General features: G+C 43.7%; 1 protein-coding gene across 2 annotated transcripts in view; it reads left to right on the top strand.

Moving 5' to 3' along the window:
- Positions 1 to 18,836, top strand: part of LOC144511368 (ryanodine receptor 1-like) — a 495,584-nt gene that overhangs the window by 30,489 nt on the left and 446,259 nt on the right. For both annotated transcript variants that reach the window (XM_078241663.1, XM_078241662.1), the window contains exon 2: positions 17,203 to 17,322. In XM_078241663.1, coding sequence (XP_078097789.1) covers positions 17,203 to 17,322 — 120 coding nt within the window. The remainder of the gene's footprint in view (positions 1 to 17,202; positions 17,323 to 18,836) is intronic.

Below are 18,836 nucleotides of genomic sequence, written 5' to 3'. Positions count from 1 at the left end.
CATGTAACTATCTAAATGCTTTTTAAAAGACAAAATTGTACCCGTCTCTACTACTACCTCTGGCAGCTTGTTCCAGACACTCACCAACCTCTGTGTGAAAAAATTGCTCCTCTGGACACTTTTGTATCTCTCCCCTCTCTCCTTAAACCTATGCCCTCTAGTTTTAGACTCCCCTACCCTTGGGAAAAGATATTGACTATCTAGCTGATCTGTGCCCCTCATTATTTTATAGACCTCTATAAGATCACCCCTTGGCCTCCTACGCTCCAGAGAAAAAAGGCCGAGTCTATCCAGTCTCTCCTTATAACTGTGTTCTGGTTCTGGTCGCCTCATTACAGGAAGGATGTGGAAATTATTGAAAGGGTGCAGAGAAGATTTACAAGGATGTTGCCTGGATTGGTTGGCATGCCTTATGAGGATAGGTTGAGGGAGCTCGGTCTTTTCTCCTTGGAGAGACGAAGGATGAGAGGTGACCTGATAGAAGTGTACAAGATGTTGAAAGGTAAAGATCGGGTGGATTCTCGGAGGCTTTTTCTCAGGGCTGAAATGGCTGCTACGAGAGGACACAGGTTTAAGGTGCTGGGGAGTAGGTACAGAGGAGATGTCAGGGATAAGTTTTTCAGTCAGAGGGTGGTGGGTGAATGGAATCGGCTGCCGTCAGTGGTGGTGGAGGCCAACTCGATGGGGTCTTTTAAGAGACTTCTGGATGAGTACATGGAACTTAATAGGATTGAGGGTTATAGGTAAGCCTATATATAGCCTAGGTAGGTGGGGGACATGACTGGCGCAAAGGGCCTGTTTGTGCTGTATTTTTTCTATGTTCTATGTTCTTTAACTCAATCCATCAAGTCCCGGTAGCATCCTAGTAAATTTTTTCTGCACTCTTTCTAGTTTAATGATATCCTTTCTATAATAGGGTGACCAGAATTGCACACAGTATTCCAAGTGTGGCCTTACCAATGTCTAGTACAACTTCAACAAGACGTCTCAACTCCTGTCCTATATACTAAATGGACGGCCCCTTCTCCAGAGGCAGTGTCCCTCCCGTGTTTTAGATTTCCTGACCAAGTGTCCACCCTATCAAGTCCCTTCAGAACCTTGCGAGTTTCAATGAGATCGCCCCCCCCTCATTCTTCAAGATTCCAGAGAATATGGGCCCAATAACCTCAGCCCCTCATCTTGGGGCCACCCCTTCACATCAAGGACCAAATTAGTCAATGTTTGCTTTATCGCCTCTAATGAGTGTGTATCCTTTTTAAACGTGGAGACCAGAACTTGTATGCCTTCTGTCTCTGTATAGGCTTCCTTTTTAACTTATAATCAATCCCACCTGTTGTCTTTCTAGCCTGATAGAAAACTTTTGGATTCATTTTTTTATTTGCTGACCATCTCTTCCTGATGCATTTTAAAATTTCCTCTTCCACTACTTTGCATTTACGATATTCAGCTTGTTTTTCACTTATTATACATCTGTCATTGATATGCCCCCTTTTTTAACTTTATCTCTATCTCTTTTGTCATTCAAGATGCTTTGGCTTTGGTTGCTCTACCTTTGCCCCTCATGGAACTGGACCTTGAGTACAACTGAACCACCTCTGCTTTGAGGGCAAACCATTGTCCCTTTATAGTTTTTCTTGCCAATTTTTGAATCCAGTTTACCTGGGACAGAACCATTCTTAACTCACTGACATCGGTATTCCTTGTCCTTTTGCCATTACTAAATCTTGGGTTCACTGTTCCCATACTGGCACTGGATCCACTTGACTGACCTCGTACCCCAGAACCTGATCCAGCAATGCGTCCTTCCTCAGCGGGCTGGGAATGGACTGATCAAAACAAACTCCTTGAACAAATTTCCAAAATTATTCCCACCTCTCTGACCTTTACACTGTTACTATCCCAGTTTATATTAGGATAATTAAAACTTCCATTATCATTACTCCATATTCCTTCCAAGTCTCTGTAAAATCTCTGAAAACTTACTCCTTTTTATCTTTCCCACTCGTTGGTGGTCTACAGGAATACACCCAGTTGTGTAATTATACCCCTCTTGTTTTTTTTTAGCTCTAACCAATGTTATGGCCACAGCAGATGTTATTGCTGAGTGAGACAGACTGATCATAAAACCTTTTTTATTGTGCAAATGAGAAGAACTATCAACTCCAAAAGTAACAACTTTAAAATTTTAATAATTTAAAGATTTATTAAAACAAAAATCAAACTTGCACAATCAAAATCTCTCTCAATTAATGTTGCACAGTTAAAATAGTCTTAGCAGGGGAAACCCCCCTTACCCCCAAAAAAACGTGTTTGGTCAAAAGTAGACAAGTAAACTACTGTCTTTGCAACAACCTCCTGTTGAATTTGAACCATAAAAATCCAATAATATTACCTGAGTCAAGGAATTGTTATCACTCCAATAAAGGTACACCTTGTGACTTCTCAAACACTTCCACCCTGATGTGGAATTCCCAAAGGAGATTCAGAAAATAACTTTTTGAAAACAAAGGCTCTTCTGACTTAACATTGGGTGGCTGCCTCCAATTCAAAGCTTTCAAAGCAACTTGCACAGCACATAAAGGAGATGATCTTTGGGGCTTTTTCTCCCAGTCACACCACTCAAGTTAAACATCACTTCTTAAGTATCTTTTTCCCCTTTTTATCTTGGATCCCGTTGTCCGCAATCACCTATTTTAACTCTACTTATAAATACACTCTGAATACAAGAATTCACTACCATAGAAAGTAGTTAAGGCCAACACGTTGTGTGATTTCGAGAAGGAATTAGCTCCTGGGGTTAAAGCGATCAAGGGACTCGGGGGTTGGGAGGGGGGGGGGGAAATCAGGGTATTGAATTTGATGATCAGCCATATTGATAATGAATGGCGGAGCAGGCTTGAAGGGTCGAATGGCCTACTCCTGCTTCTATTTTCTATGTATGTTTCTTGTTTCTATTTAGTCTCTACATCTTCCCCTATTTACTCATAGAACCCTTAACTGTTTATTTTCACCTCTGAACTCCCTTTTGAAATTCAACAGCTGAAAAACCAAGTTTCCCACTTGTGTTAGGCAAATTTTAGATCCAACTTATTTATTCACAACTTCTCATTACAAAGGCATCAACTTGACACCTTTAGCCTTTTCATCTTTTCGACCTCACAGACAGCCCGTCTTTAGTAACCTTCCCCCTGTTTAACCAATCCTGGACCACATCCATGCATAGCTTTCTTTACCTATGCAGAATATTAACATAATCCCCCAAAATATAATAAAATAAAGTACATCGCCCATCATACCAAATAAACTCAATCCTTGTCCCCTTCAGATCATCATCTATTTCCAGCAGTGTGATATTCTTATTCCGTACTGCCACTCCTGCACCTTTCTATTCTTTCCAATGTTTTTTTGATCACCTGGAATATATGGGCAATGCTGCCTCAGTACCTGCGTTCAATTCTGGCCTTGGGCAACTGTGGCGTTTGCACCTTCTCCCCATGTCTTTGTGGGTTTCCTCCGGGCGCTCCGGTTTCTTCCCACACTCCAAAGATGTGCAGGTTAGGTTGATTGGCTATGTTAAATCCCCTTTTAGTGTCGGGGGGTTAAATATGTGGAGTTACAGGGTTAGGACCTGGGTGGGATTGTTGTTGGTGCAAGCTCGATGGGCCAAATGGTTTCCTTCTGCAATGAATGGGTTCTATGATTTGTATGGATTCTGTGATTTAGTACCCATCCTTGCCCTTTCTCTAAGCAAGGTTCCTTTACCAATACTTCACATTTCCATGTGGCTATTTGTGCCTGCAGGTCACCAATCTCATTTACCATGCTTCGTGCAGATATATTTGTATATGACTAAACCTAATTGAGACTATTTTGTATTCTTTCATTTTCTAATCCCTCCTCGTACCTCCCAATTTCTTTAGCCAGTGCTATCTGCTCGTCCGAATCCTTTGAATATTTATTTTTTCCTAATTGCTACATCCTGGTACTGGTTCCTCTGCCAAATAATTAAGCCCTCTTGAAAAGTATCCCTTGCGGACAAAAGTCCTGGCTCTGTTCAGGTGCATCCGTCTGGCTGGTATAGGTTCCTCTACAACCTGTCAGGTCCTGATTTCCCAAGAATTTATAGCCTTCCCTCCATCACCATGCCTCCAGCCATGTGTTTATATGCTCTATACCCACTGGTGTGTGGTGTGAGGAAAGATCAGGAATTCACAACCTTTAGTGGTCCTCATTAATCTCCATCCTAGCTCCGAAAAATCTGCCTGCAGGACTTCCATCCTCTTTTTGCCCATGTCGGGATTCTATGATTCTGTCATTGGTACAGATATAGAATGTGACCTCTGGTTATTCATGTTCCCCTCTTAGAATGTGATACAACTATAAACTATTGATTTTTTTTAAAGCTTCACATTTGTGCTGTAAAGCTTTTTTTAAAATATGGGGTTAAGGGGAGCTTCCTGAGGGTGGTACAGTGGTTTAACACTGCTGCCTCACAGCGCCATGGACCCGGGTTTGATTCCCGGCTTGGGTCACTGTTTGTGTGGAGTCTACGTTCTCCCCGTGTCTGCGTGGGTTCCCTCTGGGTGCTCCAGTTTCCTCCCACAGTCTGAAAGACGTGCTGGTTAGGTGCATTGACCCAAATAGGTGGCAGAGTGTGGCGACTAGGGGAATTTCACAGCAACTTCATTGCAATGTTAATGTAAGCCTTACTTGCGACTAATAAATAAACTTTACTTTAAATATCAGCGTGCAGTTTATTTTGAGGGAACTGGAATTTCTGTTTCCCATCCTGACGTTGCAAAGTTGCTACAAATCATGACAAGTGACAGAGCTCGAGTTGTATTTATGTGGTGAGGAGCTTTGCCATCTATTTCGAAGCTGCTAAAATGTATCTTTGTGGAAACAATGAAGAGTATGTAATTCTGCGTTGATCATCAATGTCTCGCGTTGACAGTCAAGAGTTTTTGAGGATTTCAGGCAGCACTTTCATGTGCTCTGTCACGATGTCAGTGTTTGCTGGTGTAACCCAGGCCTCCTAGTGCCTCTGAACCACAACACGCATGTCTGGTGCTAATAAATCAAATTCTCACTCTGGAACTTCATGGTGCTGTCTCTCGATGAACTGGAGTAAGTGGGGCAGGGATACTGTATGTAGTCAAGCGAGTTTGAGGTAATGGTTGGTCTCTGGGCCCATGGGAATACAAATGTAATTGTTTTTTCCTTTTCGAACCAACATTCTGTCTGCTTAAACTAACTTAAAATGCACCACTTCTATGTAAAATTTCAAACTACAGTATTTCCAAAGGACCATGTTATAGGGATATGACACTATTTTAACTTTTTTTCTTCAGATTAATTAGGTTAGAGGGGAAAAATAAACAAGTGCAAGGATATTTAGTATTGCTCATTTAAGTAGCAAAGCACAAATATCTCGTCGTTACTTCAGGACTGTTATTAAGGTGTCAGCTATTTTATTGGCTAAGTCAGCTTTTTTTGAAAAGAAAGTCCACAGGATGTGGGCATCATTGGGGAAAAAAGTCAGCATTTATTGCCCATCATTAATTGCCTGTTAATTGGTGGTGAGTCATCATCTTCCTGAAGCACTTCAGTCTGTCATATAGGTATATACACACATGCTTTTAGGGAAGGAGTTGCAGGATTTTGACCCGAGGACATTACCCCGGAGAAACCCTGCAGCATTGCCTTGGAGCTGAGATGATTGACTTCCAACATCAACAGTAATCATCTACGTAGTAACATATGAATTAGGAGGAGGAGTCGGCCCTTGGGCTTACTCCGCCATTCAATAAAATCATGTCTGATGTGTAACCTCAACCCTACATTCTGAGCAGCACGGTGGCACAGTGGTTAGCACTGCTGCCTCACAGTGCCACGGACCCGGGTTCGATTCCCAGCTTGGGTCATTGTCTGTGTGGAGCCTGCACGTTCTCCCCATGTCTGAGTGGGTTTCCTCCGGGTGCTCTGGTTTCCTCCCACAGTCCAAAGGCGTGCTGATTAGATGCATTGGCCGTGCTAAATTTTCCCTCAACGTACCTGAACAGGCACCGGAGTGTTGATGACTTGGGAAATTTCACAATAACTTCATTGCAGTGTTAATGTAAGCCTACTTTGGACACTAATAAATAAACTAAACATTCCCCGATAGCCTTCATCCCTTGTTATCAAGAACCTATTTAGCTCGGCCTTAAAAATATTCAAAGATTCTGTTTCCACCCTCGGAGGAAAGAATTTCTCCTCATCACCATCTTCATAGAAATCATAGAAACCCTACAGTGCAGAAGGAGGCCATTTGGCCCATCGAGTCTGCACCGACCACAATCCCACCCAGGCCCTACCCCCACATATTTACCCACTAATCCCTCTAACCTACACATCTCAGGACTCTAAGGGGCAATTTTTAACCTGGCCAATCAACCTAACCCGCACATCTTTGGACTGTGGGAGGAAACCGGAGCACCCCGGAGGAAACCCATGCAGACATGAGGAGAATGTGCAAACTCCACACAGACAGTGACCCGAGCCGGGAATCGAATCCGGGACCCTGGAGCTGTGAAGCAGCAGTGCTAACCACTGTGCTACCGTGCCGCCCCTTAAATGGGAAACCCCTTATTTTTAAAAGTGATCGCCTAGTTCCTGATTCTTCCACAAGAGGAAACATCTTCTCCACATCCACCCTGTCACTTAAGTGTTAATCAAGTCTCCTCTTATTCTTCTAAACTTCAGTGTTACAGACCTAACGTCTCCAATCTTTCCTTGTCAGAAAACCCCACTCATCCCTAGTATTAGTCTAGCAAACCTTCTCTGAACTGTTTCTAATACAGTTATGTATTTCCTGAGATAAGGAGACCCAGTACTGTACACAATACTCCAGATGTGGTCTCAACGATGCCCTTTACAACTGAAGCATAGCCTCAAAAAAATTGCCCCCTCAAACAATAACATTCCATTAGCTTTCCTAATTAGTTGCTGTAACTGCTTATTTATTAATATCACAAGTAGGCTTAATTAACACTGCAGTGAAGTTAGTGAAAATCCCCTAGTCGCACACTCCGTATATTAGCTTTAGTATGAAGCCTATACTTCAGAGCTCTGCAATCTTTTTTATTCTTTCTGCTAAATGGACAATTTCACATTTGGCAATAATATACTCTATTTGCCAAATTTTTGCCCACTCGCTTAACCCAGCTATGTTTCTTGAGCCTCTTTACGTCCTCTTCGCGATTACTTTCCTATCGGTCTTTGTTCATCAGCAAATATATCAATCATACCTTCAGTCCCTTCATCCAAGTCATTTGTATAACTTGTTAAAAAGTTGAAGACCCAGCACTGATCCCTGTGGCACACCACTCATTACATTCTGCCAACCAGAAAATGACCCATTTATGCTAACTGTTCCCTGTCAGCTAGCCAATCTTCAGTCCACGCCAACATGTTACCCCCTACACCATGAACTTTTATTTTGCACAATAACCTTTTTGATGTGGCACTTTATCAAATACCTTCTGGAAATCTAAGTCCAGTACATCCATCAGTTCCCCTTTAGCCACAGCACATGTGACTCCTTTAAAGAAATCAAATAAATTGGTGAAACATGATTTCCCTTTCTCAAAACCATGTTGACCCTGCCTGATTGTCTAGAATTTTTCCAAGTGACCTGCTAGAACATCTTAAAAATGTCTTCTAACAATTTCCCTGTTATGGATGTTAGGTTAACTGTGACCTGTAGTTTCCTGCTTTTTGTCTCCTTCCCTTTTTTGAATAAAGAAGTTAGGTTTGCTATCTTTCAATCTAATGGAACCTTCCCCGAGTCTAGGGAATTTTGGAAAATTAAAACCAATGCATCAACTATTTAATCAGCCACTTCTTTCAAGAAATGAAGTCCATCCAGACTCAGGGATTTGCCAGCTCGCAAACCCAATACGACTTCCCTGGTGGTTATAATTTTCCTGAGTTCCTCCCTCCTATTTCTGGGATATTACTTATGTCCTTTCTATGATGGAGACCAATGCTCGTTTTGTGCTAGGTGTGAATCCAGCCAGTGACTTCAATTTTGTAGGGATCCTTGCTGTCATATTTGGTCAAATATTCTCTTTGTGTCTCTTCTAATTGTTAGTTAGTCTTTGTTGGTTTCAAGATTTATTTCCATGCTTTGCAAATCGCTTTAAAAAAAAAAATTGCCTCAAAGTTCTTGGAAACTTGCTGTACTTCTCATTGGTGATGTAAGATAGGTCTTCAGTGGCCTGCCTGCAACTGAGAAGAAAGAACATATTTTGAGTTGATTTATTATTGTCACATGTATTGGGATACAGTGAAAAGTATTGTTTCTTGTGCGCTATACAGACAAAGCATACCGTACATAGAGAAGGAAAGGAGAGAGTGCAGAAATGTGGTCCCATAAATTGGCTTGTGTGGATCTAAATGCATACAGGAAATTAGCCCTAGAATGCACCTACTGGGCCTTCACATCAGACCATTGAGATTTAGACACCACTGGACATCTTGAGCAACTCACTGCTGTAGAGGATTGCAATTTTGGGTTACCAGCAGCAGCTCTGTAATGGGTTGTGTTGGGGGCAGAGGAAGGCGACAGTTTTTTTTTAGTTTATTTATTAGTGTCACATATAGGCTTACATTAACACTGCAATGAAGTTACTGTGAAAATCCTCTAGTCGCCACACTCCGGCGCCTGTTCGGGTACACTGAGGGAGAATTTAGCACGGCCAATGCACCCTAACCAGCACGTCTTTCAGACTGTGGAAAGAAACCGGAGCACCCGGAGGAAGCCAACGCAGACACTGGGAGAACGTGCAGACTCTGCACAGACAGTGACCCAAGCTGGGAATTGAACCCGGGTCCCTGGCGCTGTGAGGCGGCACTGCTAACCACTGTGCCACCCGTGCCCCTGGGAATCGAACCCGGGTCCCTGGCGCTGTGAGACAGCAGTCCAAAGATGTGCGGGTTAGGTTGATTGACCAGGTTAAAAATTGCCCCTTAGAGTCCTGAGATGCGTAGGTTAGAGGGATTAGCAAGTAAATATGTGGGGGTAGGGCTTGGGTGAGATTGTGGTCGGTGCAGACTCGATGGGCCGAATGGCCTCCTTCTGCACTGTAAGGTTTCTATGATTCTTCTATGGTTCTATGACATTCAGTGCTAACCCACTGTGCCGCTCACGAGTGGGGCTAAGTGGGAGCAAACAGCAATCTGTAGGAAAGTGGCACCGTCGCGCCTCGCACCATCCAGGGACTTGTAGTTTACAAAACTTTGTAGTGCTAGTCAGTAGTGGTCCCTTTACATGACTGCTGATTAGGTTGCCTGTATACTGCATTTTACTGCCGAATGCACTGTAGTTTGTGTGCATAGGGCAGTGGAGATTGGACTCATTTACAATACCCTTGCTTTGATTGCTCTTGTTTTGTGTTGCAATATGGTGGGTGATGCCCTCCTGGTTCAGAATGTATACTGACATGAAATTGGACATACTGCATGCTTTTGTGCCCCTTTTTTGCCTGCAAGATGGATGCAGCATTATTGGATTTCTCCACCATCGTGTAGCTGCTGCTTTTAAAAGCCTGCAGCTGCTTAAAGGGTCAGAAGTCCAAACCAAATTTGGGCATGGATTGAAATAGAAGGAGGAGCGACACTGAGTCAGCAGTGGCAGGGGCTCCCGACTAGATTCTGATATACTTCTGTGAATATTCTGTTGGCAAAGACGAGGCAAGGAGAGATCATCCTCTTCTGTAGCTTCCTTTTGAGTGGTGAACAGTTGTAGAAGAGAGTGGTGTTAGCCTGCAGGAAGGTAATGCAGGCTGGTAATGTCATATTGACATCTGTTTATACAGTGTTTGAAACAATTTAAATGAATTTGAGGTTAGTCAAGATAAAAGAAGTTAGGGGTACCCATACACATTCTGAATGAATGCTGGAAGTGCCATCTAGCTCCTCCATATCTACCATGGAGGAGTATAAAGAAAGATTGATTTGCAATTAGATAATGCCTTTCACAAACTCAGGATGTCCCAAAGCATTTTTCAGCTGTGGAGGTACTTTTGAAGTGTAGTCACTGTTGAAATATAGGAAATGGATGGACAATTTGCCTCAGCAAAGCCACACAGACCTACACAATAGGTAGATGTTTGTGGGGATGGTATAAAAGTTCTCCATTGCCTTCCCACTGGGTTCATGCCTGCCCTGACCTCTCCTCAATTTTATGCTGGGACAGTTTTGTTTAGTTAAGTTTATTTATTAGCGTCACGAGTCGGCTTACATTAACACTGCAATGAAGTTACTGTGAAAATCCCCTAGTCGCCACATTCCGGCACCTGTTCGGGTACACTGAGGGAGAATTTAGCACGGCCAATGCACCCTAACCAGCACATCTTTCGGACTGTGGAAGGAAACAAGAGCACCCGGAGGAAACCCATGCAGACTCCACACAGACAATGACCCAAGCTGGGAATCGAACCCGGGTTCCTGGTGCTGTAAGGTAGCAATGCTAACCACTGTGCCACCGGGCTGCCCAGGTGAGGGCAGCTGGTCTGCCCTTGCCCCAGTTGAAGCCTTCCAGGGCCAATTGTTGATCACTTGAGGGCAGTTCTCCCCTCTCCCCCACCCCCACCCCCTCCTAGCCTCAACACAGCCTGGCGGGAGGTGCTCAAGGATTTGGGGTGGCGGAGGCATGGGGGAAGCCTGAAAATAAATCTGCCTCAGAGTTGCGGGGCTGGTGGTTTGGGATTGGGGGAGCAGTTGCCTCCTTTCATCACCTGGTGCCTGTCTCTCCCCCCTCCCTCAGACTCTGCCACCAACACCTCTAGGCCCTTGGGCCTCCCCTGCCCAGCAACCCATCCCAAAACCCACCTGGTCATCGGCTTTGGAGATTGCTTGCAGACCCAGTCCTGTCCACTGCAGTTCCTGCGCCTGCAGGGATCTGAAAACTGCCAGCTAATCAGATTGGGAGGCCAGCTTTGAGTGGGGATTTCTTCCTGAATGAGGGATGGATGTTCCGCCTCCAGCCAATTAGCACTTGTTAAATGGCTGCGGGGCAGGCAGTATCGGAGAGGATATGTTCTCCACCAACTTGAATAGTGGGACGGCAAACCCTACTATCCTAAATCACTGGGCAATGTAATACTAACCAGATAATCTGATTCAGAATCATTCGAATACCTACAGTGCAGAAGGAGGCCATTTGGCCCATCGAGCCTGCGCTGACGACAATCCCACCCAGGCCCTATCCCCGTAACCCCCGTTAGTCCCCCCTCACTCTAAGGAGCAATTTACCATGGCCAACCCATGTAACCTGCACTTCTTTGGAGTGTGGGAGGAAACTGGAGCACTCGGAGAAAATCCACGTAAACATGGGGAGAATGTGCAGACTCCACACACAGTGATCCAAACCCGGGATTTGAACCCAGATTCCTGGTGCTGTGAGGCAGCATTGCAAACCACTGTGCCGTTGATTGAGGGATAAATATTGGTCAGGTGACTGTAGAACTTGTCTGCTTTTCATAATAGTGCCATGGGATCTGCAGCAGCATCTCATTTATAAGATGGTACTTTTAGCAAAGGAACAATACAGTACTGCACTTAGTGTCAGCCTAGATTTTGTGCTGAAGTCAAGTGGAGTTTAAACCCAAAACATTGACTCAGAGGTGGAACAATTCTCAAATTACAATAGCATTGCAAACCTGTGAGAGGGTTAATAAGTTTAAAAATCACGCAAGCTGTAGCTCAGACACAGGGAAAGCCATGTGAAAACTACAGGTCTTGATTAACGTAGACCCAAATAAGAATCAAGGACCATTCAATTGAACGATATGCAGCTGCAGCTCATGATTGTCCATTAGAACAAGGAACAATGGAAATGGTAGGTTGATTATATCATTGCTCAGAGATGTAGCTATCATTGCTTGATGATATTATAATTAGGAAGATGTGCACAAGTTATAATTGGGCAACTATACCCTTGTGTATGCATGATGTAAAACTAATTGACATTTGGGTGGATATAGATTTAACTTCTGCGCAGATGTAAATCTTTCAGAGGCAACATGGTTTTGTGAAGGGGAGGTCCTGTCTCTCTCATTTGATCGAGTTTTTCGAGGAAGTGACAAAGATGATTAAGGGTAGGGCAGTGGATGTTGTCCACATGGACTTCAGTAAGGCCTTTGACAAGGTCCCTCATGGCAGACTGGTGCAGAAGGTGAAGTTGCATGGGATCAGAGGTGAGCTGGCAAAGTGGATACAGAACTGGCTCGGTCAAAGAAGACAGAGGGTAGCAGTGGAAGGGTGCATTTCTGAATGGAGGGCTGTGACAAGTGGTGTTCCTCAGGGATCAGTGCTGGGACCTTTGCTGTTTGTAATATATATAAATGGTTTGGAGGAAAATGTAACTGGTTTGATTAGTAAGTTTGCTAACGACACAAAGGTTGGTGGATTTACAGATGGTGATGAGGACCATCAGAGGATACAGCAGGATATAGATCATTTGGAGACTTAGGCAGAGAGATGGCAGATGGAGTTTAATCCGGACAAATGTGAAGTAATGCATTTTGGAAGGTCTAATACAGATAGGAAGTATACAGTAAATGGCACTCTTGGGAGTATTGACAGGCAAAGGGATCTGGGTGTACAGGTACACAGATCACAAAGTGGCAACGCAGGTGGAGAATGTAGTCAAGAAGGCATATGGCATGCTTGCCTTCGTTGGCTGGGGCATTGAGTTTAAAAATAGGCAAGTCATGTTGCAGCTTTATAGAACCTTAGTTAGGCCACTTGGAATATGGTGTTCAATTCTGGTCGCCACACTACCAAAAGGATGTGGAGACTTTGGAGAGGGTACAGAAAAGATTTACCAGGATGTTGCCTGGTATGGAGGGCATTAGCTCTGAGGAGAGGTTGGAGAAACTTGGTTTGTTCTCACTTCAACGACGGAGGTTGAGGGCCGACCTGATAGAAGTCTACAAGATTGAGAGACAGAGTGGATAGAACATAGAACACTACAGCGCAGTACAGGTCCTTCGGCCCTCGATGTTGCGCCGACCAGTGGAACCAATCTAAAGCCCCTCTAATCTACACTATTCCAATATCATCCATATGTTTATCCAATAACCATTTGAATGCTCTTAATGTTGACGAGTCCACTACTGCTGCAGGCAGGGCATTCCATGCCCTTACTACTCTGAGTAAAGAACCTACCTCTAACATCTGTCCTATATCTCTCACCCCTCAATTTAAAGCTATGCCCCCTCGTGCTAGCCATCACCATCCAAGAAAAAAAGCTTTCACTATCCACCCTATCTAATCCTCTGATTATCTTGTATGCCTCTATTAAGTCACCTCTTAACCACCTTCCCACTAACGAAAGCAACCTCAAGCCCCTCAGCCTTTCCTTATACGATTTTCCCACCATACCAGGCAACATCCTGGTAAATCTCCTCTGCCTTTCCAACACTTCCACATCTTTCCTATAATGCGGCGACCAGAACTGTACGCAATACTCCAAATGCGGCCGCACCAGAGTTTTGTACAGTTGCAGCATGACCTCCTGGCTCCGAAACTCAATCCCTCTACCAATAAAAGCCAACACACCGTACGCCTTCTTAACAACCCTATCAACCTGGATGCCAACTTTCAGGGATCTATGCACATGGACACCCAGATCCCTCTGTTCATCCACACTACCAAGTATCTTACCATTAGCCCAGTACTCTGTATTCCTGTTACTCCTTCCAAAGTGAATCACTTCACACTTTTCCGCATTAAACTCCATTTGCCACCTCTCAGCCCAGCTCTGCAGCTTATCTATGTCCCTCTGTAACCTGCCACTTCCCTCCGCACTTTCTACAACTCCACCGACTTTAGTGTCATCCGCAAATTTACTAATCCATCCTTCCACGCCCTCATCCAGGTCATTAATAAAAATGACACACAGCAGTGGCCCCAAAACAGATCCTTGTGGTACACCACTAGTAACTGAACTCCAGGATGAATATTTCCCATCAACCGCCACCCTCTGTTTTCTTACAGCTAGCCAATTCCTGATCCAAACCACTAAATCACCCTCAATCCCATGTGTCTGTATTTTCTGCAAAGTCTTACCATGGGGAACCTTATCAAACGCTTTGCTGAAATCCATATACACCACATCAACCGCTTTACCCTCATCCACCTCTTTGGTCACCTCAAAGAACTCAATAAGGTTTGTGAGGCATGACCTACCCTTCACAAAACCGTGCTGACTATCCCGAATCAAATTATTCCTTTCTCGGTGATTATAAATCCTATCTCTTATAATCCTTTCCAAAACTTTGCTCACAACAGAAGTAAGGCTCACCGGTCTATAATTACCAGGGTTGTCCCTACTCCCCTTCTTGAACAAGGGGACAACATTTGCTATCCTCCAGTCTTCTGGCACTGTTCCTGTGGACAATGACGACACAAAGATCAAAGGCTCTGCAATCTCCTCCCTAGCCTCCCAGAGAATCCTAGGATAAATCCCATCCGGCCCAGGGGACTTATCTATTTTTACCCTTTCCAGAATTGCTAACACCTCCTCCTCATGAACATCAATCCCATCCAGTCCAACAGCCTGTACTCCCCTCGACAGCACTGTCCCTCTCCAGTGTGAATACCGACGAAAAATATTCATTTAGTGCCTCTCCTATCTCTTCAGACTCCACGCACAACTTCCCACTACTGTCCTTGACTGGTCCTAATCTTGCCCTAGTCATTCTTTTACTCCTGACATACCTATAGAAAGCTTTAGGGTTTTCCTTGATCCTACCTGCCAAAGACTTCTCATGTCCCCTCCTGGCTCCTCTTAACTCTTTCTTTAGGTCCTTCCTGGCTAACTTGTAACTCTCAAACGCCTTAACTGAGCCTTCACGTCTCATCTTAACATAAGTCTCCTTCCTCTTCACAAGAGATTCAACCTCATTAGTAAACCACGGTTCCCTCACACGTCTGCTTCCTCCCTGCCTGACGGGTACATATTTATCAAGGACGCGTAGTAGCTGTTCCTTGAACAAGTTCCACATTACAATTGTGCCCATCCCCTGCAGTTTCCTTCCCCAACCTATGCCAGCTAAATCTCGCCTAATCGCATCATAATTTCCTTTCCCCCAGCTATAACTCTTGCCCTTTGGTATATACCTATCCTTTTCCATTGCTAAGGTAAACATAATCGAATTGTGGTCACTGTCACCAAAGTGCTCATCTACCTCCAAATCTAACACCTGGCCTGGTTCATTACCCAGTACCAAATCCAATGTGGCCTCGCCTCTTGTTGGTCTATCTACGTACTGTGTCAGGAAGCCTTCCTGCACACATTGGACAAAAACCGACCCCTCTAAAGTACTTGAACTATAGCTTTTCCGGTCAATATTTGTAAAGTTAAAGTCCCCCAGTACAACTACCCTGTTACTTTCGCTCCTATCCAGAATCATCTTTGCAATCTTTTCCTCTACATCTCTGGAACTTTTCGGAGGTCTATTAAAAAAAACTCCCAACAGGGTGACCTCTCCTTTCCTGTTTCTAACCTCAGCCCAAACTACCTCAGTAGACAAGTCCTCATCAAATGTCCTTTCTACCACCGTAATACTGTCCTTGACTAACAATGACACACCTCCCCCTCTTTTACCACCTTTCCTGCACTTACTGAAACATCTAAACCCCGGAACCTGCAACAACCATTCCTGCCCCTGCTCTATCCATGTCTCCGAGATGGCCACAACATCGAAATCCCAGGCACCAACCCATGTTGCAAGCTCACCCACCTTATTCCGGATACTCCTGGCGTTGAAGTATACACACTTCAAACCGATAGTCAGAAGCTTTTTCCCAGGGTGGAAGAGTCAATTACTAGGGGGCACAGGTTTAAGGTGCGAGAGGCAAGGTTTAAAGGAGATGTACGAGGCAAGTTTTTTAAACAGAGGGTGGTGGGTGCCTGGAACTCATTGCCGGGGGAGGTAGTGGAAGCGGATCCAGTAGTGACTTTTAAGGGGTGTCTTGACAAATAAATGAATAGGATGGGAATAGATGGATATGATCCCCGTAAGGGTAGGGGGTTTTAGTTAAGTTGGGTAGCATGGTCGGTGCAGGCTTGGGCCGAAGGGCCTGTTCCTGTGCTGTAATTTTCTTTGTTTGATTCGTATATGCTAATTTCTTGTACTTGATCTTAACTATAAATGACTGTTTAATTCCTGGATCGAGGCTTTTTTCTGGTGAACCACTAGTTGGAGCACTGGAACCAGCCCTTGCCATATAGTTTGTGTTAAAGGCCTTGTCTGAAACTCCAAGAGTCTTCACGCAGTGGTTAGCACTGCTGCTTCACAGCTCCAGGGTCCCGGGTTCGATTCCCGGCTCGGGTCACTGCCTGTGTGGAGTTTGCACATTCTCCTCGTGTCTGCGTGGGTTTCCTCCGGGTGCTCCGGTTTCCTCCCACAGTCCAAAAATGTGCGGGTTAGGTTGATTGGCCAGGTTAAAAATTGTCCCTTAGAGTCCTGGGATGCGTAGGTTAGAGGGATTAGCGGGTAAAATATGTGGGGGGAGGGCCTGGGTGGGATTGTGGTCGGTGCAGACTCGATGGGCCGAATGGCCTCCTTCTGCACTGTAGGGTTTCTATGTTTCATCCAGTTTTCTTGAAAGTAAGAGAATGAAGTACGCTACAGTCGAATAGCTGTATTTTTCTCCCTAACACCTGAGAGAAACTAAATGCTGTATTGATGAAAAATACACCAAAATCTATATCCTGATTGCGAAGGGAAGAAAATTGTCCAGATTCAATAGCAAAAAAATGCCAAGGGACAATGGCTGTCATTTGCCTACTAAGTACATGTGAAATGTTGGAACTCCCTCAGGAGAGGCAGTGGGAGATGGGGGAGGTATAAGCAAAGTGCTGAAATACATTGATAATGGAAAGAATTGAATAGGCCACTAAGTTGCTATAATCGCCGGATAAGTTTCTTAATTTTAATTGCTCCTTTATGTTTTCCAAGTTGCATGTGTGGGTTCAATACGCAACAACAATTTCCTGTGAGCAGCCTGAAGAGTGAGCTTCAGCCCTGTAGCTTTACTTACAAAAAAAGATGGGAATTTTATTTTTATGCAGCTCCGTGACCTCAGAACGTGAGGTTATAAGAATCTTCCTCATTTGCTAACACTGTTTTCTTTTCTGTCTGATAGGATGATGAAATAGTTCTTCAGTGCACTACGACCATTGTCAAAGCGCAGATTAAGCTCTGCCTTTCTGCTGAAGGATTTGGAAATCGGCTGTGTTTCCTTGAACCTACATCAAATGCAAAGGTATTTCTACTCGCTAAAATAAACGTTTCGGCACAACAGCAGCGAAAGAGTGGAGTTGCACTGGTTTTTGAGGGAATTGCCACGTAACTAATTTATCTTGTTGCAGTGTCTGACTCGCCAGCTATTTGTGCTATTCCCAAGTTGTGCCTGCCAAACATCACTCGACTCAGTACCGTAACTCCATTTCGCCCAGGTCAAAGACCAGAAAACCCAAATTTCCTACATTTACATGAGCTCTGAATGTGTTTAAGCCCAAAATTTTAAATGTACTGGCCCAAAGTCACCAATTATTTGTTGTGTTTTGTAATGATTTCTGGGTTTTATTCACCAAGACCTGTGTTTTTTAAATTTCATTCATGAAATGCTTTTTTACATTCTAAATGCTTTTTGTAGCATCAGAATTTGTTAGAGTCCAAAGAGTGAATCTTGCATTTTCTTCATGTGATTAATGTTGATGTGCTGCAGTTTGGTTTCAAACTTTAATGTTTATGACATCTTATTGAAGCTAGAGTATGTTCCACGCCTTCCCTGAGCTCTGATTCGTTTATGCTGGTCTGTGTTTTATCTTGTTATTTTGTTCCAATGTGCACTGAGATTTTGAAGAAATATCCATAAAGGTCACTGTTTAGAAAAAAAGTGTAAAAACCAATGTAACTTTTGAAGTCATTTCTATTCCGATTAGTTCAAGGAAATTCCAACCAGTTGTGATGGTTACTGAAAACTTGATAAGAGGATAAGGCAAGTGCAGGTTTCTGATCAACTTTTTAGGTTGGTTGGGAATCAGCACTACAGTTTTTCTTCCCACTTTTAAGTCGCTCTCAATGAATGAATATTCAAAGGAAAAAGAAACCTCCACAAACAGATTTTCATCCCATCTTTAATAGTTTTCCATAAATGTTTATCCTGTGTTTTCGTGAAGTTTGGGCTCTTTTAACAATCACACATTAAATCAAACTGGTATGTCCCATTAGTTATAGTAAATCACTGGATAAGTTTTGTTTTATTGTTTGCAAATTGCATCATTTGCATAATTCAGCATGTTATAGAATTATAAAATGGTTATGGCTCAGAAGGTCAGTCAGGTCGTCATGTCAATGCGACATCTCTGCAAGGGCAACTCCTCTGGTCCCACTTACCCATAGTCTTGTGGGGTTTTTTTCCCCCTCAGGTGCTTATCCAAGTTCCCCTTTGAAAGTCATGATCAAAACTGTCTGTCTCTGCAGCCTTTTCAGGCACTGCATTTCAGATCCTATTTTTTTTTTAAAATCCCACTTTGTCATTTGTTTCTTTTGCCAGTCACCTTAAATTTTGTCCTCTGGTTTTTGGCCCTTCTGCCAATTGGAACACTTTTTTTCTCTTGGTCCCTTCATGATTTTGAATATTTCTATCAAATTTCCTCTAATCCTGCTCTGTTCTAAGAAGAACAACCCCATCTTCTCAGTCTCATCCACAAGACTGAAGCCTCCTCATCCCTGCGCCTATTCTCATAAACCTTTTCTACACCAGTTCTGTTC

The sequence above is a fragment of the Mustelus asterias genome, chromosome 24 (assembly GCF_964213995.1).
Source record: "Mustelus asterias chromosome 24, sMusAst1.hap1.1, whole genome shotgun sequence".
NCBI lineage: Eukaryota > Metazoa > Chordata > Chondrichthyes > Carcharhiniformes > Triakidae > Mustelus > Mustelus asterias.
This window is presented reverse-complemented; position numbering and strand designations above follow the sequence as displayed.